A 27,235-nucleotide genomic window follows, 5' to 3' on the forward strand; every position below is an offset into this window, starting at 1 on the left:
AATATTATGACAATAAGAAAGAGCACACTCACAGTCACAAGCGGCAAATGTTTGGTTACCTAATCACTACTTTACAAACTATTCATTCATGTTAAGTATGAATATTGGTCTGTCTTCAGTGATACCGAGTTGGGACTGTGTGCTGTCAGAACTGTGAGGCCCAGAGCCCCACAGAGAGAGGTGGGGAGGGGGTTACTGTGGACTGGAGCTTACTCATGTGGAGGGATGAATTGATGAGACTTTAATGGGCATTTAGGGGGCTGTAAAAGGCGGCTACGCGTTGAGCGACGCCACTGCGAATCATTCACAGTCAGTCCGCACTTCAGACACAGGGAAAAGTGGGAGAGCGCGAGAGAGTCGAGCGCTTACATTCATCTGTAGAGCCCTTCAGTGAATCCCATCTCCTTTGCTTTTGGCATGAGGGACGGGCACAGGACAATCCCCACTCCTTTGAACGGCTGTTTGTTTCGCTCCTACTCCAGGCGTGCTCTGTTTATTCTCCCTCAAGTGTTCTGAGGTTAAATGGGCTAACATCATATCTGGGTTGAGTTGAGGTGGGGGGGGGCTCCCCCCTCTTTACACTAGAGCAGCTATGAGTGGGCACTCCAATCAGAGAGCGGAAACTGAGGTCACTCTGGGTGGATTGTACCACCGAAGTCAAGAGAACACCTTCAGGACCGTTATAGTAGGGACCTCTAAAAAACACACGTCATTGAGAAACTGGTACATTTAACAAGCCATTTAAAAGGGCTGTACGTTAAAAATAACTGACAAGCTCATTACAGGGCGATGGACCTCATCAATCACTGGCGCCTGGTGACACAGAACATATACCGTTGAAACAGGAAACGGTTTCACTCAGGAAAAGTGCATTTCCAAGTCATGCAACAAAAAGTTCCCATGCCTGGGCCTCTGTCCATCTGCAGAAGACGAAGCACAAGACCTCTCAGCCAGCTCCAATATCTCCAACAGGGAGGAAAGCTTAAACAGATTGGCTCTTTGTATACAGTTTACTTTGGGTGATGCATGATGTGTCATCACCCAGCACGCTACAAAGATCTACACCGTCGCCTCCTGGCCGAACTCTTAGCACACACTCCTTAACTCGCATATATATACTGACTCATCGGAAGCACAGTTTCCCCAAAAGCATTTCAGCAGTAACATCATCATTGTCTATGGGCTTAACAAAGGAACAATGGCGGTCGTAGCTCTGGGGTCTTCTGGGTAAACCCGGCCCAGGTCATGGGGGGTCACTTCATTTGTAGGAGGGGGATGGGGAGGCTAATTTCATTATCTCTACACAAGATAAACTCTCTGGACAATAGTGAGTGACAGGTTGTTTTTTTAAGGCCAACACTTTGAATCTTCTTGCCTTCACTTTTCACAACACGTTTAGTCTTAAGGCGAAGGAAAACTTTTTCATTTTGCGTTGGGCTTTTTTAAAGCAGAAAAACAAATGAAATGGTCCGACGAACAAAGAGACTTTTGACTTGTGCATCTTCACATTTTCGACCAAGTATGGACTGGTGTGACCTTAAAAAGCAATGAAATCACAGTTTTAGAGCAATCGCGATGGATAGTAATCGTCAACTATTTTCGTCATTTATTAAACATTTAAAGTAATCGTTTTTAGAGAAACATCTCGGAATTCTATAGTCTCATCCTCTCAAATGTCCCTTTGCTGGTCACATCTAATTACCTTTAGTTGAGATAACTTATCATTCATATGTAATGGAAATTTATCTTAAATGTTGTTCTACATCCCAAACATTAAAAGTTGTGCCAACTCAGTATCTTTCATACATAAAACAAACAAAACCAAGTCTGTCAAAATGTTGATCTAAACATTAAACAGTGTTATAACAGTTGGCTGAAAAGTAGGCCGTTTTCCTTCAAACTGAAGAGCTAAGTTATCCCCTCTGAAATCTAGTGAAGCCAGTTGCTTTGAAATGTTGAGTTGTTCTTAGTTACTTTCTCATTTTTACATTGTGGGAAGGTTTGGTGCAACACAAGAGCTTGTGGACTTTCTTGCTCCATCCTCTGGTTAAATGAACCTCTTAGCCGGCTGTTGTAAAAAGATAATCAGCTGTTAGTTTCATCAGCCAGGTGGCTGGTAAGAATGAGAAGGAAGAATCACCATTTCCCCCTTTACTGTGTCATTATCAATTCATCAAACACCCAACAGGCTTTACTATCTGACTGTTGAGCTATTGAGATAGACTTACACAGGCTCGCAGACAATGCCTTATTGTCTGCCATGTTTGCCGCGGGACCTAATCTGACGCAGAGGCAGTGATTGGGGTCCATGCAGGGGCCACTGACAACAAAATGCTTTTCCAAACATACAGAGAACGAAATGGCAGAGGGAAGTGGGAACTGTTTGCGCTCCTTACTTGTATTGTTGGGAGGGGGAGAGGGCAAGGAGAGATTGTAAGTTTTGATTTTTCTACCATACCTCTTTATAGTTACTAAGTCAAACGCAGTACTCAAGGGGCAGGGCTCCTTTTTCTTCTGTTTCCATATGATGATGATGATGATGGGAGCATATTAGATTCCAAATCACTGCTGACTCGGTGCCAGGCCACAGTCTCCTCTCTCAGATGGAAGCCAGAGACGAGGGATGGAGAGAGAGAGAGAGAGAGAGAGAGAGAGAGAGAGAGAGAGAGAGAGAGAGAGAGAGTCAGCCTGTGTTATAGAGACATGTGGTTGTCTTTAGCTATAAGCTCTGCAACCTTACCACCACCTCCTCCACAAAATGTCTGGTCCTGCCATCATCATCTCTCTCTCTCTCTCTCTCTCTCTCTCTCTCTCTCTGGGCGCTGGCTGGGGGCCAATGTGAGGGTTTCGCTCATGTTTTGTAATCAGCTCATCAGAGGGGGAAAGTGGGGCTGAGAAGAAGCGCGGTCGGGGCCTTTCTCCGTTCCGTTGTTTCACATGCGAGACTTCTTCATGTCAGGCTGCTCTCAGGGTGAACTCTGCCGTGTCAACAGGTGGTCGTAGTGTAGCAAAGCAAAGCAAAGCATTCCAGAACGGGAGAATTTTTTTTTTTTTTTAAAAGGTGGTGAAGACAGCAGAAATTCGACACACATATCAGTCTTATTGTAAGCAAGTGAGGGCGGCGGTTTGCTTGTTTTTGAGAAATAAATTAGTTCGGTTCAAGTTTGAGAATTGAATGTTGGAAGAAAACCGCAGTAGTGTAATGGTTAAACAAACACTCAAAGTGGGTGTAATGCTTCATTGATTCTATTAAGGTCACCTTGTACATTTCAGCATCCACAATGAACCAGCTAAATCAGAACACAATTAAAGGGGAATTTCCCAGATTTTACTCACTTGTCATATAAATTTTCTCTTGGGATGAATACAGTTCCATTCTATCTTATGAGGAGAACTATTGAGGCTGTGAATGATTTGTATAATGTCTTTAGAAGTGTTTTCCTGGGTCATCGCATTGGGGGACTGAATCCTTTACAAAAAGTCCGTATTAGACACTGGGGTTGTGGAGTTTCAAAGAGGTTGGGCATTTACCAGCCAGTGAGGGTGTAACGGAAAAAAATCACATTTGATGCAATGAGGTAAATTCAATGATTTCATCATAGGGACTGGATGTCTCAGTGTCTGGCTGCTTTAGATTATTACTGTAGCCGGCATCTTCAGGCTTTTATGTGGACGTGGTTAGTAAGTTACATTTACCACCAGATCTCACCTGGTGACACGCTCTGACAGCTGCTGCTAACAGGTCTTGGGCCCAAACACAAACACACACATACACTTACATCCCCCACACACACACACTTCAAGGGGAAGTCCCCCTTCTGTCACCAAAGGCCCAAGATCTGACTCGGACATAGCGGCAGCTGGCTTGTAGCGGCCAGCAGCATGTGTACAACCAGCCACAGACTGCAGACTGTCAGCTATCACAGGCTCTTCTATACTGTAGTGCTGAATTCACCGCAACAATGTGGAAGTCGCACCGCGGTGAAACTTGAGAGCAGCAAATGCCAACTTTGATTTTGGACAAATCTTTTTACGCACTGCTGGCTTGTCGGGGCGATTCTGTTGGGGTTGTGCACAGCAGGGAACACACACAGACCGACAGACACACACACACACACAGTTCACACAGAGCCAGTTTCGCCGGAGTCGTTGCTTTAGGTTATTGACAGCTGAAGCAGTCGAGAGTGAGTGCTAACAACACATTTAAGACGAATGACCCCAGTCCAAATGCTTCAGAGAGGAAGCCGGCTCGACTCACGCAGTGTGCAATGTGGCACCAGTGACAGCTGTGGCTTTTTACACACAGACACACACACACGCAAACCTCCGTCACATGGCTGTAAGGGGCAGTTTAGTGTTCGTTCAGCTGTGATATGTCAGCAATAAAAACATCAGTTTTCAACTCAACATAACTTACTCAAATAACATGTTTTTTCAGTTTATACATACAGTACATCTGAGATGAGTAGTTAATGTTAAGCATTGAACCACATTAGTGACATGACTCATTAGATGGCAATGTAAATTGGTTGGTTCCCTTTGGTGGACTAGAATACTATTTAATGGTTTGAAAAAACCAATTGTATAGACAGTCATAGTCTCCAGATGATAAAGCCTATTGATTTGTGTGATCCAATGAATAGTATCACAATGAGGTCTGCTTTTTCTAGTGAATTGTCTCCACTACTTTTGGATGGTTTTGCTAGAAAGTTTGGGACATGCAACATGCAACGCCCCTTTCAGATTCCCCTGGTAATAAGTAAATGTTAGCATTCTTGCATGTAAATCGAGAGTATGATAGCTACCATGGTAAAGCTATATGGTTAACCTGGAAGAGTTAGCAATGTCATTGTTAGCATTATCCCATGCTCACATTCCCATCAAGCTAAACCCATCGCTTTGCAAAAACAGCCTCATAGAGACGCTTGCTTGGTGATGGACCCATAGTCTTGTGGCTCTACCGTAATCCTCTTGTTACCATACCAATGTCTGTACATCTCTTAAATGTGTAAATTGATTCTATCTCTCATGCGTGAGACTCTACTCGTCAATTAGTTTCTTGATTCTTTGAAGGCAAAAAAGTAAAAACCCAATCCAAAATTGCATCCATGTAGATTCCTTTCCCTGCCCGAGACTGTGTGTATAGGGCCATAAGCTGCACATCTGTTTTGTGTTGGTGGAGGGGAGACAGAGAGATCAACCACAGGATATTGCCTTTACTAGCAGGAAAGGTCAGGTTCAGGGGTGGGGTAAGGAACTCATCCACGGGGATTTTTTTCTCTGCTGTTTTATATTACATCAGTTTTTAGCTGCTCGTTTACTCTGTATCTTCTGCAATCCACTGGACGGTTGGGTTTGGGGTTAGGGATTTAAGCAAATGTCTGCAGATTGGAACGGTTTTGGAACGGACCCGAAGATTAATCAGAATCGACATGCTGTATTATGTGAACAATCTTGCTCAAAGTCAGTATGATAAAGGTGGGAGTCAGCGTTTCTGGAGAACGCTTGTTGTCAAAATCAGTTAATATCTCCTCACCATCCGCTACGTACTGTGTGTGCGCTTAAAAAATAAAAAATAAAAATATGATAAAGCCAGAATTTTGAATAATCCACAGGTTAAATATGATCCCTTAACTTTTCTTCTCATTTCCATTACTTACCAAGCGGAGCATGGCATGGCACTCAGAAGGGCTTGTCTCTATAAAGCGTATTGTGGCAATACTCTTCTTCCACGCATGAATGAGCCGAATCTATACATTGTGTGACAGGCCTGTAGTGATGTTGTTTCAACCTCTGAATCAGCCCCTAATGGCTAATGTGCCGCTGTCGGGGCCTCTCAACAATCCACGGAATGACCTTTATAGACCTGAGCTCCAAATCCTCACAGGATAGAGACAAGTGATTCACCCCAGGAGAATGTGCCCTAGCTGTCCCTAGTCCAAACTTGTCTTCTACCCACAGGTCTCTGAAACTTAGCGTCCATTCCTTGTCAACAATAAACAGTCTCAGCCCGATGTGAATGGCTTTTGTTAGGTTAACAGAGGAATGCTGTTCGGTTTGTACCTGGAAGGATGGGTGAAGGGTCAAGCATGTTTCTCTAAAGTTATTTAAACCTGTAAAAACTATTTTTTTGAAATCTGCCTTACTCAAGAGCCCCCTTTTAAACCCCTGTTACTGTCTGGAAGGTTTGACTTTGAAAATATGTGTGTGTGCGTGTGTGTGTGTGTGTGTGTGTGTGTGTGTGTGTGTGTGTGTGCGTGTGCGTGTGCGTGTGCGTGTGTGCGTGTGTGTGTGTGTGTGTGTGTGCGGCTGTGTGTGCCTGCCTGCCTGCCTGCTATGGGACAGAGATATGACGAAGAGGGGAAAGCTTTCCATTTACTGTATATAGACACAGAAGGTTAAAGTATTCCATGACTAGACATATTGAATTCCTACACTAATTCATACAGAATTCCTAAATGTACTTCTGTTGAGTGACTCCTGGCTCAGACTGGTCACATAAAGGAGATTAGCATGAGAGGCAGGACTTAAAACTGAAGCGCATTACTGAAAGGCATAAATGATGAAATCATTTTGTTTTAGCAAAGAAAGGAGTCAGTCACAGTTAAATATTTTATAATGCTTTTTTGGAGAACATAAATTGCTGGCTCAGTAAATCCACCACATGAGTACCATCTGACTGTGGGTTAATGTAGCAGCCAAGAGTAAGCTGTGTTGTCTAAGAAAGGATGTATTTTATAAACCAAAAGAGCTCTACTGGAGTTTGTAAGTTTAATGAAAGGCTTCTCGTGAAACTGTCGCAGAGTATACCGGAGAGAGTCCTGCCAAGGTGGTTAAAGGGCTGGCCACAAGCCGGGAAAAACAGCTGTATTATGTTTGAATTATGCGAGGAGATTCTTTCTGGATCTGGATATAGTGAAAGGTACAACTGAGGCGCAGTGAAATAAGAAGCATGTGTGTGTGTGTGTGTGTGTGTGTGTGTGTATGTGTGTGTGTGTGTGTGTGGTGTTCCCCTTAGCTCCTATACAACTGTCCACCTGTAAATTAGATCTGTCAGCTGCAGCATTCCCCCGCAGTGTATCATTGTGTTTAGACTGTTGCCCACCTAGGGTGCAAGTGGAGGAAGGGTTAAGAGCCGCAGCGGTGCTTAAAGCTGGTTGTTTTCAGTATTCATCATCAGCCTAATGGACAGGTCTGAACTTATGACACATTTTTCTTAAAAGAAGTTTTTTTGTCAATACCCTCGGCCTTCCTTGAGTTTTTTATAAGACTCTTTAAAAAAATCCGATCGCGATGTGTTGAGATATTTAGTAAAATGAGTAAAAGCCAAAATTTGGACTTTGCAGGGAAATGTATCCAAGGTAAAAGTGACCCCAAATATGTCCAACCCAGGTAAATGACAGCATTGGTTGTTTGTTCACACACTGAGCCTGACCTGATGTTTATACTATGTGTCAACACTGGTTTCTCTTAACCATGACCACAGTCTTCCCCAACGCTTAGACAGGCAATTTTTTTTTTTTTTTTAAATTCGGACGCTTTAGTGAAACAGAACCATGCTGAAAACACATTGACATATAAAGTTAATACAGCAATACTTTATATATTTTTGAAATTCAAGACATCAGATAAATACAATATATCAAGTATTTCAAACATTTAAAAAGTAGTGTATAAAGTTTTTCCTCTAGAAATCAAGCAGGGTGTACCATTACTACATGCATTCTGAATTAAGGGCAATTATAACAAAGAACTCTGAAAAGTATTGTCTGGTAGTCCTGGTAGACAAGGCTGATCATGACCTGCATGAGTATTACCTTGAGAAACCTGAGTAGAGAGGGAGGGGTGCAGGTGGCATAGGGGCAGGAGACCTCACCTCTGTGTGTGTGTGTGTGTGTGTGTGTGTGTGTGTGTGTGTGTGTGTGTGTGTGTGTGTGTGTGTGTGTGTGTGTGTGTGTGTGTGTGTGTGTGTGTGTGTGTGTGTGTGTGTGTGTGTGTGTGTGTGTGTGTGTGTGTGCTGCCAGGAACGAGAGCCTATACCAGCATGCGGATCATCACCGACTGAAAGATAGGAAGGAAGAAAGTAAGAAGAGCTAAGTCTGGATATCTTCAGAATGAGTGGGGCCTCCTTTGATGTGTGTTTGCATTCCTTTCAGTGTTGGTGAAAGGGGAGCTGTTGAACGGTAGTGGAAGGGAGAAGTACACTTGAAACCGGGCCCAGGCGCTAAGCAAAACACACACACCAGGTCTCATAACAAAAGTCTTAAGGCAGAGCGGGTGGAAGGTAAATCAGACGAGTTCAAAGAGAAGACAAGACACTGCAAAAATCTGCAAATGGAGCAAGATCATTACTCATGTTTAAAGGGGGAGTCCGCGATTCTGGAGTGAGTGCTGAACAAAATCTGGTGTTAACACACAGCCGAGGCTCTGTAAACTGGTATGTAAGTAAAGGGTAGGCCTATGTAAACAAAAGGGGGCCATTGTAGCTAGCAACATGCCGTTTACAGATCCTAGGCTGTGTATTAACACTGGATTTTTTTACGACAGGTAAGCGTATTGTGAGGAGATATTCACTCATTCTGAAATAAAGTGATTTTGTCAACAAGCGCTCTCCATAATTGCGGACTCCACCTTTAACTCAAAATTCATTAGTCAAGTGATTGTCTTTCTTGTTTCATCACACCTGTTATTTTCTTCCGAGAAAGAACTGTATTGGAAATAAGCGGAATTATTTAAGCGCCTTACGGTTTTACGACCGACCTTGGCAGGAGAAAACATAACAGTGACTTTCCCCCATTACCTCAGTCTTTTTCCTGAGCCTCATGTGGTTAAGTGGGATGTCTGGAAGCTCCATCAGAGCACTGGCTTGTTGAGCGAAATCAAGATGTACAATCTCTGCTGTAAACTGTACCCTTCTCTGGTAATATTTGCCATCCTATGCACTAACCAAGCTACATAAAAAAATAAATAAATTGTATGCTACCTGGAGTGTTGGCAGACGGATTTTGAAAACAACTTTCTAAGAATGTGTTGAAGACATATTTCTTGGCATCTGTGTCCACTTCATGAACCAGAAGTTAAGCACAGAAATCGTATTTGTGATTTTAGTTAGATAATACACTGAAGTTAAAGATATTTCTAAATGGGAAATAAAATAAAAAACATCCAGTTTTGTGGCCGTGTGGCAGGAAGGAACAAGAACAAAGCAGCCTCACAGTAAAACTGAGGGTTAAGCTTTCGGATATGGTTAGTCTAGCCTTAGCCACAGGAAAGAAAAAAAAAGCTTTGCATTGCAATGTACTGAATAAATCATTAGAGGTGAGACACTGCAGGTGAATAGGGTACATGTTTACAACGTATATATATATATATATATATCATCTATTGAAAAAGCCAGAGTAAAAATATATTACATATTAGTGTGCAAAGTTTGAACAGTATAGTGCTAAGAAGGATTATGGAAAGCTTAGATTATGAGTGCTTTAGAAGTTGAGACCGACGCAGTCAGACAAGGTTTAGTCAAATAAACACCTAAATGAACATTTTGGACCATTTATTTATACTTGTATGAAAAAAGACATGTTATGGAAGCAAAACACCGACAAAAATCTCAAAACTGACCAGTGCTTGAAAAAACTGCCTGTAGTGTTTCACCTTACCTTTATATTAATCATTTGAAGTATCTTGTTTTTTTATTTAAATTTCTAGACAAACTTTGCCTTTTTTTTTTTGCTCTGCACTTTGGCAGAACTCATTCGGTAATCAAACGGTAAAGCCGATCCTGTTTGTGGTGCCACACCGGGCCTGAGCAGCCAACCGGAAGATTGGGGAGAAGAAGTGAGCCCCTTGTTGTTTGTTTCGCCTTTGGCCCCCGCCATCTGTCCGCTCGGTTCCTGACACCTGTACCAGCCTGTCAGAGCCCGGGCTTCCCCTGTCACCGAGGGCAACGTGGGTCTGGCCTGTAGGGAGATACCGGGCAGGTGGGGGGGGGGAGTGGAACAGCTCCACGGAATTAAGGAGTGGGGGTGGGGTGAAGTTGGGGCCACTTTTTGGGAAATGAACTCAAATCTATCTAGCCGTTTTCCTCAGGCGTTTTTTAAATATTTTACAGTGGCCGACTGTGGCAAAGTGGGTAGGGCGGTCGTCCACTGGAGTGCAGGGTCGGTGGTTCGATCCCCCGTCTCCCCGCCACGTGTCGTAGTGTCCCTGGGCATGACACTGAACCGTGAATTGGCTTGAGTTAAAAGTTAGCTTGCACCCTGCATGGTAGCTGCTGCTATCAGTGTATGAATGTGTGTGTGATTGGGTGAATGTGTACAATGTGTACAATGTAAAGCGCTTTGGGACTGTGAAAAACCAGGGAAAAACGTTTTATAAGTAATGGTAAATGGACTCCACTTATATAGCGCTTTTCCCTGGTTTTTTAACAGACTCATAGTGCTTTACATTTTTTCGTACACATTCACCCAATCACACACACATTCATACACCGATAGCAGCAGCTACCACGCGTGCAAGCTAACTATCGGGAGCAATTTAAGTAAGTGAGAGTCCATTTAACATTTACCTTTCCAGTTCCCTCAAGCGCACCTGGCGATGTATTCTTTTTGACTAACTGACTTTGCCATGTTATACTCCAAACCTCTCTTCATTAACAATAGATCAGTAAAATACAGAAATGGCAAATTAGCAGCGAAGCCCCTTGCAAAGATGTTTTGGGAAATGACGGCTATGTTTCTTGTCTGATGTTCTTGCCAAAATGTTATACACATGTGTATGTCAGTCCCCTGACGTGATGATAGGTTTAAAATCCATGAAGTAGATTAGTCACGTGACTGCATTTCAGAGGACATTATGCTGGATTGGTTTGTGCATTTTGACGTTAATCAGACTTAACTGGTGAGAGAGGGCGTGGCCGTTCAAACGTTTGGTGTTTGAGAGAAATGGATATGGAATATGTTAGAGTTCCCTCAACTGCACCTGATTATATGTTCTATTTGATTTTTTTAAAGTAAAATACTTTTACAGGTGCCGTTACTCCAAAAACCTTCTCTTCATCGAAACATTGGCTCGAGGTATAGAGGCAATTGAAAAAGGCAAATAGTTGGCACGCTGTAAAAGCATGGAAACAGCCAGGGCGTAAAATGGCGGTGCCAGATGTTCATCAGACGGTGACGTTCAGGGATTCTCAAGTTATTTTTAAGGGGGGGGGGGGGGGGGGGAGCTGCTTGAAAGGGCAAAAAAACTCTGTCGCTGTGTGAACACTGGCTGGCGTGTTCATGGACACGTCTTATCCGGGCCAAGATAGTTCTACACTTAAAAAGAAGCCTGTTTTTTTCTGGGCCAGCGCTAAACGAGATAAAAAGCCTATGAAAGAGCACATTAAATTCTATCACAAAAGGTGATGTCAGAGTGACGGAGTTTGGTCCAAAACAAGACTTGAGGACATTTTGGCACCAGGAAAGAAAAAAAAAACGAAACAGATGCAGCCCTAAACCTGTTAGTCACCCACCTTCTAATCGGCTTACATTGGCCGGGTGACAGGCGACTGGCACCTTCCGAAGGGTCGCAGACATTGCTGCTCATACATACACACACACACACACATGCACGCACACAGGCACACACACACCTCACCATGAAGGATGACATGTTGGATATCCACATGAAACCAAAAGCAGCACTTCACACGTCGGCAACTAGATCACTGAACAATTACTCTTTCCTTTTTAATGACAGTATCATTCTCAAGACCTTAATTATGGATTTGCATGACTTAAGCATTCTCCTACTACTCTCTAGAATTACTAAGAGAGTATTGTTTTAATGTGTTCGTTTGATCCTTTGTTTGCTTGCTCACAGCCAAAAGTCTCACTTGTTGTAAGATGTATTTCCAGATTTTACTTCATAGTGTTGTTTGTGTCCTTTGGGCACCAGTCAAGTCATAAACATATATAGCTGTCAACAGGTGTTAGGAGCAGACTGAGGTGCTTAATATGGATGGCCCAAAGCGTTCAGATGGATACTAATAAAAAAATATGGAGAGTTTTTTTTTTTTTTACTTCTTGTCATGGAACATGGAAAAAGGTGTCCGTTTCCTTTGCACCTGTGAAATATGAAGTCACTCCCTTTGATTGCATCCACTTGCTGGGTCTCGCCATAGTGTCATCTCAGCACTCATGTCAAAGCACACATGTAGCAGGCATTTTCTCACTAGAGTCTGAAAGCAGGCGGAAAAGCGTAAACTTCTGGTAAAGGTTTGGGCTGACGTGCCGGGGTCTGGGACTTGTTTGCTCTCAGCAGAGGATGATCTTGTAGGTCTCCACCAAGTCAAACAAACTGGCACATTGCCAATGTCATGGAGCCATTCACACAGACGTGAGGAGCTATTGACATAGTGTGTGTGTGTGTGTGTGTGTGTGTGTGTGTGTGTGTGTGTGTGTGTGTGTGTGTGTGTGTGTGTGTGTGTGTGTGTGCGCAGCTATGAACCACTGCAGCGACAATGTCCACTTGCGCTACAATTGGACAACTGAAGAGCACTTTGCATCACACTGTGAAACCTGGGTGGGTGTGGGTGTGATTATGGCCTGGCATAAGTTACATTGACAGCCACTTTAGTTGTTGTTGCTGCATTGACAAAAAAAAAAGGTTATTGCAAATTTCTCACTCTTAATAGCTTCAAATAAAAACAAATGAATATGCGTTACCTGAAGTTTTCTCTTCTTTACTTTGTGTACATGCTTCACCTAAGATTGACTTTCTCTCTTGCTTCTCCAGGTTGTGACAGAAGAAACAGAGCATCATGGAGACTTCAGCTCCAACAGCCACTGATAAGAAGGAGCTTAAGGGTTCGGGTCTGGATGGAAGCAGCTTCTCAGAAATGCCAAAGAAGCCCTCGCCCACCACTCTGACCAGAGGTACAGCCTCTCTCCAATGCTCTTTCTCATTGACCCTGTCGACTACTTGTTATAGTGTTGCATACAGTAGGTTGTATACACATAATAGCTACATGATGTAAGTAAGGCCATTTAGTAATGTGTTGGTGAAACTGCAGTACTTGAGCTTTGTTCATTTGAAACACTCATATAGCCCTTCTGCATCCTTTAGTTTGACTGTAGGATCATGTTTCCTGCAGTGTAGTGAATTGAAACATTACGGCTACTCACACAAGTAGCTGGGTGGCACATGAAAAGAGTTAGAGCAAGAGATGGGGGCCGCGTGTTTCAGAGATGTCAGAGAATGGGTGATGAAGAAATGTTATAATGAGGTCCAAAGACCTTGTTCTTACCTCCCGAGTGTACATTTCATGAATTACTAAGAAACTCTGGGCATAGCAGTGGACAACATGGTGTATACGGGAAAGGCCTTGGATGGAGGATGGGAGGAAGGGAAGCACCTTTGAAATGCTAAGAAGATGCCGAATGACATTGTGGCGTTGACGGTATATTTCTGCTTAACAAGGGGCTTGGTGGCCTGCCACGAGACCAGCCACCAGCATTAATTGTTGAGGGATGCAGGGTGTGAAACTAGGACGTTTCAGTGCCCCCTCCCTGGCACCCTCCACAAAGATACCACATGTTTTTCACGCCAGCAAAGAAGATAATACTGTGTTTGCCATGACATGAATTATTTAGTCATTTACACAGTTATGACCACTGTGTAACGTAAGACTTTTGGGGTTTTCATTTTCATAACCTGGTGGGAAAAAAAAGTAGTCCATAGTCATCAGGGGTTATTTGTGCTGGGAAGGTAATGCAAAGGATGCTGGGAGTTCCAAGATTCATACTATAAAAGAGGTCATAATTAAAAGATGAGAGCCTATGTTTTCATTAGTGAATGTGTGATGAAAACTCCACATAACGAGGTTGGAGGACCTTGTTGGAGCCTCGGAGGTATCCAGTCATATGAATTACTAACGCCTGCTGGTGGACACTCAAACCCCTCAGGAAGACAGGGAGATATCATTCAACTTATTTATTTTTCTGACTGTTTAATGAAGGGCCTGGTGACCTGCCATCACAACGCTCTCATTGTCACACATGGGAACAGTAAAAGTAGGACATAAGTATGTCATTAGACAGTTTTAATGCTTTGCTTTTGTTCTCAATTTGATTATGCTTTCTTTTCATTTGAAACCCCCCTTCTCAAATTAGTATGCATGTGGGTCAAATGTGAAAAAATCAAGTAGCTTGGGAAAACATTCTTTGGTAAGATGTCACAAACTTGCCTACTTAAAAGGTCCTCTTTTTACTCGGCTTACTTGTATTTAAAAATGGAATCGCAAATCACTGCGAACCATGCAGTCTACATTAGGAGCTTGAAAATGGAACCACACAAGTAAACATGGTGTAACCTAAGCAGAAACATCCGGAGAATATCTTGTTCGCCCTAATCCGTTGTGTCAGCTGCGGGCTCACCAATTTAATAACTTTCAGGAGAGGCTCGCTTTGCTTGTGTTTCATAGAGACATGCCTTGCCCTGTTAAACTTGTCTGCATCTCTCTCTGTCTTTAGTGCGAAGACATAATAGAAGTGTGTCTGGCCCTAGAGTGTATCTCAAGTTCCAAAGGGGAATTAGAAAAAGAGGATATTAGAGGCTGGAGATGCTTGGGGAAAAAAAAGAGCACAGGTCGAGCTCAGTCCATGTGAAAGGAGTCAGGGTTATTTCACTGTGTGCCTTGTTAATGCTTTTAAATGGGTACCCACATTTTGTGTGACAGCCCGCATCTATCTCATTGCAGCTACAGGGCATGCTTCTACACGCAGGCTGGACCCAGGCAACCCGACTCCCAAGGCCCTGGGATTTACGAGTCTTGTGTCGGCCTGTGCTTTACCATGTCAGTGTAACATGTGTTCAGATTAGGTTGCCCTCTACCAGCACTGTAAAACATCTCATGGTTTCAAAGGAATACCTGTGATTGATGCATCCCCCCTCCCCCCTCCCCCCTCCCTCCATTGTACTTCACACCCAAAAGACCAGCATCTGCACGCTAAGATGTGCAGTGTTACACCGCCTCAACCGGGGAAAGAACGACTGTTTAAAGCACGGATCTACTTGTCACAAGGCGGAGTTTGGTTTAATTATATTGTGGGTTTTACTTTTTATTCTCATTGCATGATTTTGAATAGAGTTTTAATGTGTTTTTTCTATGATTTGGTGTGGATGATTTTGGTTTTACTGCATGCTTTTATTTTGAAACAGTAACATAGGTGGCACTATCGGGCAGTGCAGTTAGTCCGGTAATATAGTAAACTCTTCGGCCATTTTACATTCTGGCGCTATCATCAGGATCTGTTTTTTCTGTAATTTAGAAATTACTGTACGCTTTTATTTTGAAACAATTTTGTGAGAGATATAAATATATAGCCTATATATGTTTGGTGTTATCGGTCGGTGCAATAGGTTGTGTAAATGAATAACACTTCGGCTCCCTTACATACTAACTTGTCGGTTTACACAGCCCTTATTATATTCTGAGAAAGTTTGCCCGAAGAGAATTTCTCTATCATCCCTCACTGTGGTGTTGACTGTACGAGGCCAGTGGAGCAGATCAGCTCTGATTATTTCTTCCTAAGCAGTGTGTAGTATTCATCTTTCTTAGAGTTTGGTGCCGTATGGCTTGCGAACTCCTTGACAGAGATTGATGCTCTTGTGCATAGACATACAAATTGTCCACGTAATAATTATTCACAGCTTTGATGTATGTACGGAGGATGCCAATGAGATGCTCCACCAAAAAAAAACAGAACTGTCCTCGCCTTTTGACAACATTTGTCGTCTCACTTGTAGTCAAAAAAAGAATACAGCGTTAAATCATCCAACCTCCACTATTTTTTCCCCATGAAAAAAAACGATCGTCCGCAAGTCGGACTCAAAGTGTTCTCTCTCTGGTAGATGGATGAAGGAGAGAATTCTGGTATAATTAGTCTTGCAGGGAGTAGAGCGTTGGCTTTGCGATAAGGAACGAGGTGTTAATCATAGCCATCATGGGGTTAGTCTGACTCTGAAGGGTCTCCACTGGGGTCTCTGCACTGGACATAGGTCCTTTTATCTGGTGGGGGGGGGGGGGCTTTGGAGCAGGTCAACCCCCTAACCCCCTCCCCCCTGGCAGAGAAAATTGTCCCAGAGTAAAATAGATCCCCACCTCTCTCCTAGCTCTCCCTCCCTAGTCCGCAGGCCAGGCCTATATACTCCAAAGCGACAGCCACTAATCTTCCTGAGAAAGAGATTTCTGCCTTTCTTTTCTGTGCCGCTAAATGAGGCTCTTACGCTGCTGTGGTTCCACAGACCCGGGTGAGAGGTGGAAGAGGGGAGGGGTTGGGAGGGGGGGGGGCTCAGTGGCCAGGGGTTATGAAGGGATGACCGCATTCATGCCAGACCCCGTGCCCCCCCCCCCCCCCCACCTCTTTTGGTTTAACTCTTTGGTCCTCCACCTTTAGTTGAAAGAGTCAAAGAATTCAGTTTTCTCTTTGAGTGAAAAACGTGCTAAAAAAAATGCGGTTCTTCATAACGACCATGATACTCCCTAACGTCCGGTAAAGATCATTTTACACTTGTGTGCAAAGTGTTCGTTCTTGTATATTTTCATATGTTTTTAATTGTCTGATCTATGATACGTTTTGTTCTGGGTTAGGTTTTTGATTTATAAAAATAATCCCATCCGTAAAAACTTTGGACACTAATGCAATAAAGATTTGAGCTCCAGCTTTATCCAACATCTAGATTTGTTTTTTTTTATATATTATATACGTATACATATATAAAGCATATTTACTAAAAAAATTCGGAAAACAATTGTGATATAAAGATAATTGTTCTAATGTCAGTAATCTACTGGCAAAGTTTCATGATGATATCTATCGAGTACAAGTTTGACCCTTTTCACCTGCATCGTCTCGCCTTAAAGGAATACTGTAGATCAAGTTACAAAGGTGGCACATACAAGAAACATCTCCCCTGGCTCCTGAAGCCTTTAGCAGAATACCCAAAGTGCCCGTTGGTATACCCGTTGTTGAGGAAGAATCGGCTCTATCAGGTGTCATCTGCACAGTAGCTTTTTTTTCTAAAAGCATATCAATAATGCCTTCACTGATACATGAGAAGGGGCTGCCAGCAACAAGCTTACAGGAAGGCCTATTGACCAGGTCCCAATGTTGTTTATTTTTCCTGTCAGGGTCTATAGCCACACCACACTGTCAGGAAACTGGCTGCTGTCCTCCCAACAATGACTTCAAGAGAGAGACCGATATTGTTTCTGTCCCGGAATGACTTTCAACTTACGGCCTTTTCTAATCGCTAACTCATAGCTTCGTAATCTTCAGAGTCAGTTCACGCCTTAAGTTTGTGCCCGAAAGGACTAGCGTATGCTCTAACATGGAACTGGATGCATTTTTTTTTTAGGTCATTCCCATATCCTTGTCCCCGCCTGCTTGAAGAAAAAAAGACTTTTGCAGACATACTTGAATGGCTCAGCCACCAGCTATCTGGGTTACAGAGATCAGCGCTTGCATTAATTCACGTGGCTCTTATAAACAGTTGACTTTGGTCGCTTTCCAAGTCACCCCTCAACTCCCCCTTTCCAGCTCCCTCGTCCACCGCATCTCTTTCTCGCTTTGCCTTTCGCTCTATCTTTATCTACAGTTTTCATTTTATCCACTGGCTGGTCACGACTGGATTTTAAAGATTAGATATGCTAAGTGAAAGAGGAATGTTTTTTTTTTATTGTTTTTTAAAGTCTTGCTGATGGTTGTGTAAAAGCAAACAAACACAGCGTTTTTGAGCCTGCGAGCCATCTCTAAAGAGTTGCTGCCTTTTTATCGTCACTCATTACAGCCAGTTCTCATCACAGAAGTGCTGGCCTACATACTAAGAGAAGGCTTCCACAGTAGGAGGCAGTGGGCTTCTTCTCCAGTGATTGGTAGCAAATGTTCACAAGGGTTTTGAAGTGTAATAAACCGCGTGTACATCTTCTTTATGTAAAAAAAACTGAATTATACATAAGTTTCCTGTGTTCTTTTTATGTCTATTTGAAACAAGTAAGCAAAGAAACCCCAAGCTGTATCCAACCGTGGAGTTCAGAGGACTTCTTAACAAGTTCAAAGCACTTGAGAGACTTCTTTTGAAAGGGGAATTTCACAAGACAAATGTTTATTTTAGTGAATGCTTAGAAGGCAAATATTAGGAAGCCATGTCTATAAATTGTCTTTTCTGAGCCATTGCCTATATAGTATGTCGACTGAATGGAGGATTGACAAGCCCGTGGCAGGTCTCTAATGTGGTTAGGAGACATTAATCAGACTCAAATGAGAGGACATATCCGATATTGGTTGCTTTTTCGGAACGCTCTGCCATTGCTTCAAAGTCTCCCATAGTTAAAAAAGCGACGTGGTATGCTTTGGGCAATGTCTGCAAATATCAATCTCTCCGTACCAGGAGCGTAGTAGACACAGACACACACACACACACACACACACACACACACACACACACACACACACACACACACACACACACACACACACACACACACACACACACACACACACACACACACACACACAGGGCCCAAAGACAACATGTTAGATCCCTGGCCGTTTACAAGCAGTGGAAAGAGGAGGTGGAGGCAATATATGGATGCTTGGGGGGATTATCCAACACCCAGTCAGCCCCACTTTCTCTCCCTGTTCCTATAGCCTCTCTCTCTCCCTCTCTCTCTCTCTTCTCGCTGGCTTGTACTTCCCGTTTTTCTTTCTGTGCCTCATCCTCTCTTGAACAGAAAGCTCTTTCCCAGCATGCAGAGTGTAATCCATGCCCCTGCCTCTGAGACACTTCCTGCCTGTTTTGTTTGTTTGAACCGATGGGAATAAGGTGCCCAGCTCTCTTAGGCAAACACTTTTTTTATATAGGAAATCAACATGGTATTAAAGGTCACATATAATGCTCATTTTCAGGTTCAAATTTTTGGGGTTCTACTTTAATCTATTTTCATGGTGCAGTGTCCAAAAACCCTTTATATTCCTCACAGCGCCATTGCTGAATCTCCTCTTTTCAGCCTCTGTCTGAAACGCTCCATTTTAGAGCCTGTCTCTTTAAGCCCCGCCTTCCAAAAAGCCCAGTCTGCTCTGATCTGAATCTAACTGTCGGTTTGGCAGGGGGGTCTGGGGGTGTGGTTATCACAGGTGCAGGTAATACTAGTTATGTTGTTATGGGGTGATATCTGACAGGGGTTTTCTGAAGAGAGAGCATTGTTTTTTCTCACATTTTCAGAGTCTGCATTAATGTTGGAAAAATCCATGAAAAAGCACATTTCGCACAATAGGTGACCTTTAAATAACTTGTTGAAAGTCCACCGCCTTTGCATTTCTATGCTGTGAACTCTCAATCTCCCAGTGGAACCAGTCTGTCACCCTCCGTGTCCATCAGACTTGAGCCACTGGTTTACCAGCCGTTGGCTTCTTTCATCTGCTAATGTAGCCCCAACACTCACAGTTCAAGTAAAGCAAAATAAACGTCTGAGGAGTTGAGACGTGGTAAAACAAAAATGTGTGCTAGCTGTAAACACGGACGGGAGGCGCTTATGTAAACTGGCCTGGTTGCTATGGCTGAGTTGGTTTACAAGGCGGACAGTTTGTGGTCAGGCTCTTCCGGTGCATAGCCCTCCACCCCGCCGCTCCAGCCCACCCGCCCGCCTGCAGTCCCAGCTGTGGTCCGCCCCTCCTACAAACGCTGCTGGAGGAAATGGATTAATCACAGCGCTGCACGGACAGGGGGGAAAAAAAGCCAAGTCACCCATGATGTGAAGTGCATGTCTGCAGTTACTCAAGCATCAGTGGTGAAGATATAAAAGTATCTTCACCTATACTGTCCAAGTCTGCATCAACATATCGCCCTCCAGGGAAAATGTTAGTCTTAAGAGAAATGTTTAAGGCGAGACCCTGCAGGCAAAACATTGCTGCTATATATTGTTCTAATGTCAATAATCAATTGGCCATGTTAAGTGATGATATCTATCAGTTACCCTATTCACCTGCAGTATCCTGCCCTAATACTACTCAGTAAGCATGAGTATGCCAGTGGAGTGTAAGTGTCTTTACAATGAAAGTCTGGTGTAAGAAAACAACAGGATCAAATCGATTTTTGCCATCAGTGAAGATTTTCCTGGGGGAAAGCGCTGCATCTTGTAATTATAGATCTATGGTTTCAGCATTGCTGCTCCCCAGCCTCTGTTAGTATTTAGTAATTAGCCTAATCGCTGAGAGCACTGGGACAACGTCTCATAGAGCAAGACTGGTTCATATACATCACCTGTCAGCCAGTGGGTCAACTAAGTGAAAGACACTGGGTTCAAACCGTCCTACCCAGGCAGTGGTTTGGTTTGCAGCAGAGCCGCACAAATTCCATAAACATCTATGAGAAAATAAACTTTTACGATGTATTTTCATGGTCGCATCCCCGGGAGGGTGAATCTTTGGTCCAGGCGGAGTGTGCAGCCTTCACACAGGCCTTCCCCCAAATGGCCTCATTCCAAGGACAGGACGCAGACGACTTGCAGTAAACCGTGCGTCTAGCAAAATAAGCAGCTGAGGTTTGCCTAAGTAAATACTGTGGACCCAGGTATAACAAACAAAGGCTGTCCCCTGCTCCTGGAACATCCTAAAAACAGGATCATAGAGGAGAAATTGAAAGGCTTCCCAAAGCATAATATCAAACTGGTTATCAAACAGACATAAGTGTGTGTAAGTGTGTAGCCAGGAACCGATTGGCTTAGTTTAGTAGTAGTTGAAGTTCAGGGAAAAGATTGAAGGTAGGAATCAGCCAGCCTAGTTATGTCCAAGGTTTTAAAAAAAATACACCTACAGAAATGTAGAAATGTTAAAACAACATTTTTATGGTCTTAAGGGGGGACTTCCAAGTATTTCTTGGCGAGCGAAAGTCAGGCAGGAGGCAACGCAGTGGAGAAATGCTGCGCTGATAGATAAACTGTTGTTGTGTTCGTGTGATACGTGTTTATAACTGAGCTGCACTGCTGCAGTAGTGGTGCTGATAGGTATATTATTGAACTCTGGAGAAATCTAAGCTGGCTTTGAGTCTTTTTGCTTCAGCTCTGTGCTTAACACAAACATCAGATCAGTATCAGCCTTCTCATCTCACTCTCTGTAAGAAAGCCAATAAGGGATTTTCCCAATGTGTCCAACTATTCCTGTACGATCTTCCAAATGTTATTCAATCACTTGTTAGCACATGACACGTAGAGATGTTTCTTTGTCAGACATTAAATCAAAGTATATTGGAAATCCAACGGGTGAAAAACGAAAATAATCTAATCTCAAAGGTCCACTTTCTAGCTTTTCAGGGCCGTTCATCAACATATAATGGTTTTACCTAAATCGGTGCTTGCTCAGGTGTTACAGACGTGTTATGTCACACCAACCCATCCCATTTTAATATATTTTACGAAGACTTTGAGATGTGGTTGCATATCCTGATAGGCTAGTATTAAGACATACTGTAGAATATAAGCATCCATTTTCTCCAATGTCAAATTCTTTGTGAGAAAGTGCTTCAGGACTGCACTTCTAGTAGTTACACTCTGCTCTGTAATAACTTCAAATGCTGTCATAAGGGCATTATACGGTTGTCATGGCCCCTGGAGAAGAAAAAAAGCAAACAAAATGCTGCCATATGGAAAAGTGATTTGTAATGTCATTCATCATTGAGCTGCAGGAAATATACCAAGAGAAACAGGAATAATGGGCAGTGGTTCTGTAACAGCTGGCAGGTCTTAGAAGTAGAAACAGATGATTGAGTGCTACGCCTGGCATGGTTTCTTTGGTACCAAAGAAACCACTTGGTCTCCAGAAACATGATGTCTGGGATTTAAATGTTATATTCTACCCATTTCAACTTCAACCCAAAACATTAAGTATTGCCCCTTGGCCGATACTTTGGCCTGAAGTGCTTAACCGTGCATATTTTGCTTGGATGGGATCCTCTTAAAAAGGTGTGGTCACAAACGTAGCTCTTGCTAAATATAAAAATGCAATTGAGCAAAGTATCAACAGGACTTCCTTCATGTTTTTCTGGTTACACTACAAACCAGTACAACATGTAAAGATCTGAAGGGCAATTTGGGATCCATGGAGTCCCAAAATAAAAACGAATAATAGTTGTTGGTAAGAGAAATTGTGAACATTGTTTGGAAACGAGGAAGCCTCTTCATAAGATAATGCGTGATATTTTACTCCAGTTACAAATGAACTAAGCATTAGACTTATTTGACATCGTCGCAAACAGTGTTTCAGGTCTCAAATCCATTCATTGAAAGATACCAACACGTAAAATTCCTTTCTGTCAAATAAACATCCAAACATGTTGAAGTTCGGTCCCATGAAGACATAACTACTCTCCCAAGGTTCATTGCTTTGCTTTAGCTTGGTTACGTAAGTGGAAGGAGGCGGCTGCCTAATAAACAGTCTGCGAGTGAAAAGGGGTTTGTTGAATGAACGCCTGTGTGTGTGTAGGTATAGCGTGTAAGCCTGTTGTGTTTTGTTTGCCAGGTGATTTCCCCCAACGGTGTTTGCTAAGCCTGAGAATATTTGGCTGTGGCTTCAAAGAGTATAGCGCGGGGTCATCCCCTTTCGCAGCAGCAAATACAGACATGTTCGCGGCAGACGTGGATCTAATGTGCACGGTATACGGCTGTGTTTGGATTGTTTGACCACCAGCGTCACATATTTGGGGTCGCTCCAATGATTTCTAGTGGCATACATCATCCCACAAACTCAACTCAATTTTTTGAACTTGGTAATATGAAATACGTTGTCAACTGTTTACATTCAAGTCGTTCATCAATCCAAAGTGCCAAACATTGACTGGTTGTAATTGCTCAAATGGAAGATTGTTTTTGTATTTCTCATTGTAAATTCAACACTTTTTGGTTCTAAATCATCCAAAACAAAACAATATAAGGATACCTTGGCTCAGGGGTAGAATTGTGTTGGTACAGTAATTTTCAGATTATCATTTCAGATCAACATTTTTCAGAACAGATTACTCAACAGTGAAATCTATCATTAGTTTTCAGCCCTATACTTTCACTCATACACACAAGTTCCCAGTAATGCCCCCTAAGAGTATATCCACACAGAAGCTGTATTTATAGGTTTTGATTTATAATTTAGTGTAATTTCACCTGTTGACAGCGCTATGGCGGGACCAAATGGATGTTCTGTATGTGATCCAGCCCCGATTGTGCTTTAATTATATTCCCAACAGTAATTGTGTCAACATTCTTTCATTTACTTTGTAATACAAGGGATGGTGGTAAGGTCTGCTGCGTTTTTTGTTGTTTGGTGTTTTCTGCTGAATGTAAGACCCTGCATTAGTATCGTTCAGTCATTCATTTCAGCATAGCCACAACACAACCCAGACAACTATAAATCCAGTTTAGGCAGGGTACATTTGAAACCTTGCTTTGTTGTATGCTGACTGAAAAGAAAAGTAGATTTAAGTTGTCGTCCGACTGTTTAGGCCTTTCATTGTGGACAGAGCATTATTGTTTTTTCTAACCTACTGTAGTTTGGACAGCATTTTTTTAATTTAGCTGGCTTAGTGTGGATGTAAAGTCTCACGCTCACCTCTTAACCTTTAAGGCTTAATGCAGCCTGTTCTCCACACTGTTGTCTTATCAGAGATTATACATTTGGCATCGAATGTCATGGTAAAAGTTGTCTACTGTTTGGTGTGTTGTGGCTTGGTGCTACTTCATTAAGCACACTCAAGCTGAGTTTCATTCCTAGATGCAGAGTGTATCATAGCCATCAATGCCCACCTCCCTACAGGGTCCTTTTCCAAAAAAACAGACCCACAGCTTGATCAATTTTTACCTCCGCTAAATCTAGCGAAAGACTGATTGTATAAACATTTGAGTGTATCTCTGCATGCTTTTTGCATGAGCGCCGCGCACATTCTCTTTAGTGTTAGCTTTGGCAAACAGATTGGCGATGCTCAAGAGATAAAGGTACTGTAAATCCTCTTTATTCACCGGAGTTGCGGTCTTAAAAGAGAATCTGGCCCATCTGAAATTCCCACAGGACAAAGGGAGGCAAGTGGAGAGAGGGGGTGACGGAGGAGAAGGAGGGAGGGAGAGAGAGAGAGAGAGAGAGGGTACTCAGCTGAAGAGGGGGGTATTGTTTACATATCAAGACACTTCCTCTGGCTCCCAGGAAAAGCAGTAATTTACCTCGCAAGGTTTTGCAATTTAATTTCTCCATTGTGCAGGGTGGATAACCCCTTCATTATAGAGGAGGAAGTAGCCTAAGCCCCAGACAGAGGGCCAGGGGCTCACACAGAGAGCCTCAGTGAGTGTTGGACCCCCTCTTCCCCAGCCTCCTCCATCTGGATCCTGCACTCTCTATTTGCTGTGGCCATTCTGCTTGCATGTTTATTAGCACTTGCGGGCTGCGTTCCAATTCTCATACTTCCCTGCTATGAAGTATGGTAGAAAAAGATTAAGGATGTCCCAATACATGTGGTCAGATGCAGCATACTGAGAAATACCCCTATGCCCTGCTACATCCGGTCGTAACTTTTAGTGTGGAAATCAGCAATCTTTTGTGGCGATTCTGACCCACAACTCATTGCGCACCGGAGGCTCCATGCGCAAACAAACAGCAGTGCGATATATAATGTTATGATGAAATATGTAAGTAAAAGTTTTTGCAATTGTATGCCTACCACACGCTAACTTCATAATTTGTATGGTCAGCTGTAGTATTAAGAGTAGTAAAAAGTAGTAAAGATTATGAGATTTGGAACGCAGGGGTGGTGTGTCTGGGCTCTTGCCAATTAGCTGTTCCACTCTTTATAATATTTCCTTCCATGAGGCCAGGCCAATCTCCACTGGTGGAGACTTGTAGGCGTCTTGGCCAGAAGGATGAAGGGGTGATGGGGGGTTGGCACAAGCTGCCCACACCCTGGGGACTTGTACCCTTTACAGACTGGAAATCACTTCATAAAAATCATCACGATTTTTGGAACAGTTAAAGCAAAAGCCATGACAACATTGCCAATTAACAGCCAGACTGGCACAGTAAGCCGTTATGACAGACATGAGCAAATATTGACCTAAGTTAATAAATGTTCCGAGAAGTGTAGAAGATGTAGGGTCACATACAGTATATGGATACTACGGCAAAACTACCAAATCGACAAGTTGTGTATTTAGTCTGAAGCAATGTTTGGGTTAGAGTTTTTTATACTTCTTTAAAATTCAGTAACCTTGAAAAGAGGTGGCAAAAAACCTCAATGGAAGTTTATTTTCCTAAATGTTCACTTGATTAGGGAAACCTCTGGGAGAATGTTTGGTTATAAAATAGGTGATGATCTCCAAGAAATTAGAGGACAGGAATTTCTGGACAACACAAAAGTTGTATTTGGTATCTGTTGAGGCATCTTTTTACATTAGAATACATTACAAATACAAATACACTGACTTACTCATGCAAGGTAAGCTGCAATTGGGCTGTTTTTGCAGGTGTGCATTAACTTAAGTCAGCTTTGTGAAATGAGCCTTGTGCCTATGTCTGTGAGTATATGTAGTTAGTGTTTAGTTTAAGCAGCTTGTCATAGCAATAGAGACTGTGTAATTGCCACAAGAGTGTGACTGTTTGGCAGGTAGAGTAACAACAATAATACAAGGTTCTCGTTTTTGGGTGACCATCTCTCCACACACCAGTATAGCCAACAAGAACATGCTTCAACAATAGCCTAGTTATGAAAGCTTGGCCTAAAACATATGTTTATACATACATTTTTTTTCAACGCAGATCGTCTGACCCCAAACAAATTTTCCAATCTTTGTATCCTGATTTAACTTTGGAGAGGAGACTCCAAAACACTTGATCTTGTACCACCCAATCTTGATGCCATTTCAAGATACTCTTGGACCTTGTTTTAATAGAAATAAAGATGTCCAAAGCACTTAAAGCCAACAATAATGTGTCTTTAACTGCCGCCAATGCAACACTGCCTTTCTTTTGCTCTGTCCTGTAGCTAACTTACTCTTTCCTAGCCGCCACTCTAGCTGCCACACAGTTACTAGCACCATTAGGCTGTCATAACACGGCACATATAACCTGAGGTGATCCCAGCACTGAGCATCCCCCCGGGGGGCAAAGCGCTGCCGCAGTCAAACCAGAATTTCCACCTCATGGTCTGGGGGGTGATGGGTACCACATGTAAGCAGGGGCAACCAACCGCCGGCCCTAATATGAGCTGACAAGTGGCGGTCTGACACGGGGGAGATCAGATGGCTTTGGTCTGGCCTATCGCTATAGAAACAGAGCTCTGTTTCCATAGGCCTTATGTCACAGTGGTTTGCTTTAAATAGAGTCTTTGTACAGAAGAAACACTCACTCATGGCTGCCCTTATGCTTGCAACCCCCCCACCCCCCCCCCCCCCCCCCATCATTCTACACCGACACCAGCTCAGTAGATCCACATGCTGGAATTCATACACTCCCTGGTCTTTAACCAATCCTTTTAATTAAACGCCGGTGGTGACCCTGTTTTAGACCTCTGGTAACAGTACAGAGTTGTTGGGTCCCACATTTATTTTTCTACTGCATGTGCACACAGATACACATGCGATGTTACAAGGCAGGATTTCCCAATGAAAAAATCCTTCTGTAATAATCTTTCAGAATTGTGCAGTCAGGATAGTCACAAGGAGTTCCTTAAAGCGGTCTGTTAAAAGAATGTGGACCAAAATCTTGGAAAAGCCACAGAAATGCTATAAAAAAAAGTCTTGATGGTTGGAGGCTATAGAAGAAATATACAGACGCAAACAGACCTGGTTTAGTCAAATAAACAGCTCAATGTACATGTATGATCTTTTATTTATACTTGTATGAAAGAAAACACGTTTTTGAAGCAAAAAGGACAAAACTATTAGCCTGCAGTGTCTCGCTTTAAACATTTGACTGGTGAGTTCTTCTCTCCCCTAAAAGATCCAATATATTTTGATACATATTTTTTCCTCTTACAGAATCGTTTTGTGTGTGAATTGTATTCCTGCGTATTGCTGGGATTGTGGCACCTAAAACTCAAATCTATGTTTCTTCTCGCCCACCCTGTGACATTTGCACACCACACCACACAAGAAGACATGCCATTACCGATCCGTGGGGGATTTTTGAAAGACTCACAGCTTTTCTGGAGTGTCAACCGGTGCTAT

At 42.9% G+C, this 27,235-nt stretch overlaps 1 protein-coding gene across 1 annotated transcript in view; it reads left to right on the top strand.

Moving 5' to 3' along the window:
• The window catches only part of gli2a (GLI family zinc finger 2a), an 88,095-nt gene that overhangs the window by 4,221 nt on the left and 56,639 nt on the right, over window positions 1–27,235 (top strand). The window contains exon 2 of the mRNA XM_080038068.1: window positions 12,778–12,917. Within this exon, the coding sequence (XP_079894194.1) occupies window positions 12,803–12,917 (115 nt within the window). The 5' untranslated portion in view covers window positions 12,778–12,802. The remainder of the gene's footprint in view (window positions 1–12,777; window positions 12,918–27,235) is intronic.

The sequence above is a fragment of the Ammodytes marinus genome (assembly GCF_949987685.1).
Source record: "Ammodytes marinus genome assembly, chromosome: 12".
NCBI lineage: Eukaryota > Metazoa > Chordata > Actinopteri > Uranoscopiformes > Ammodytidae > Ammodytes > Ammodytes marinus.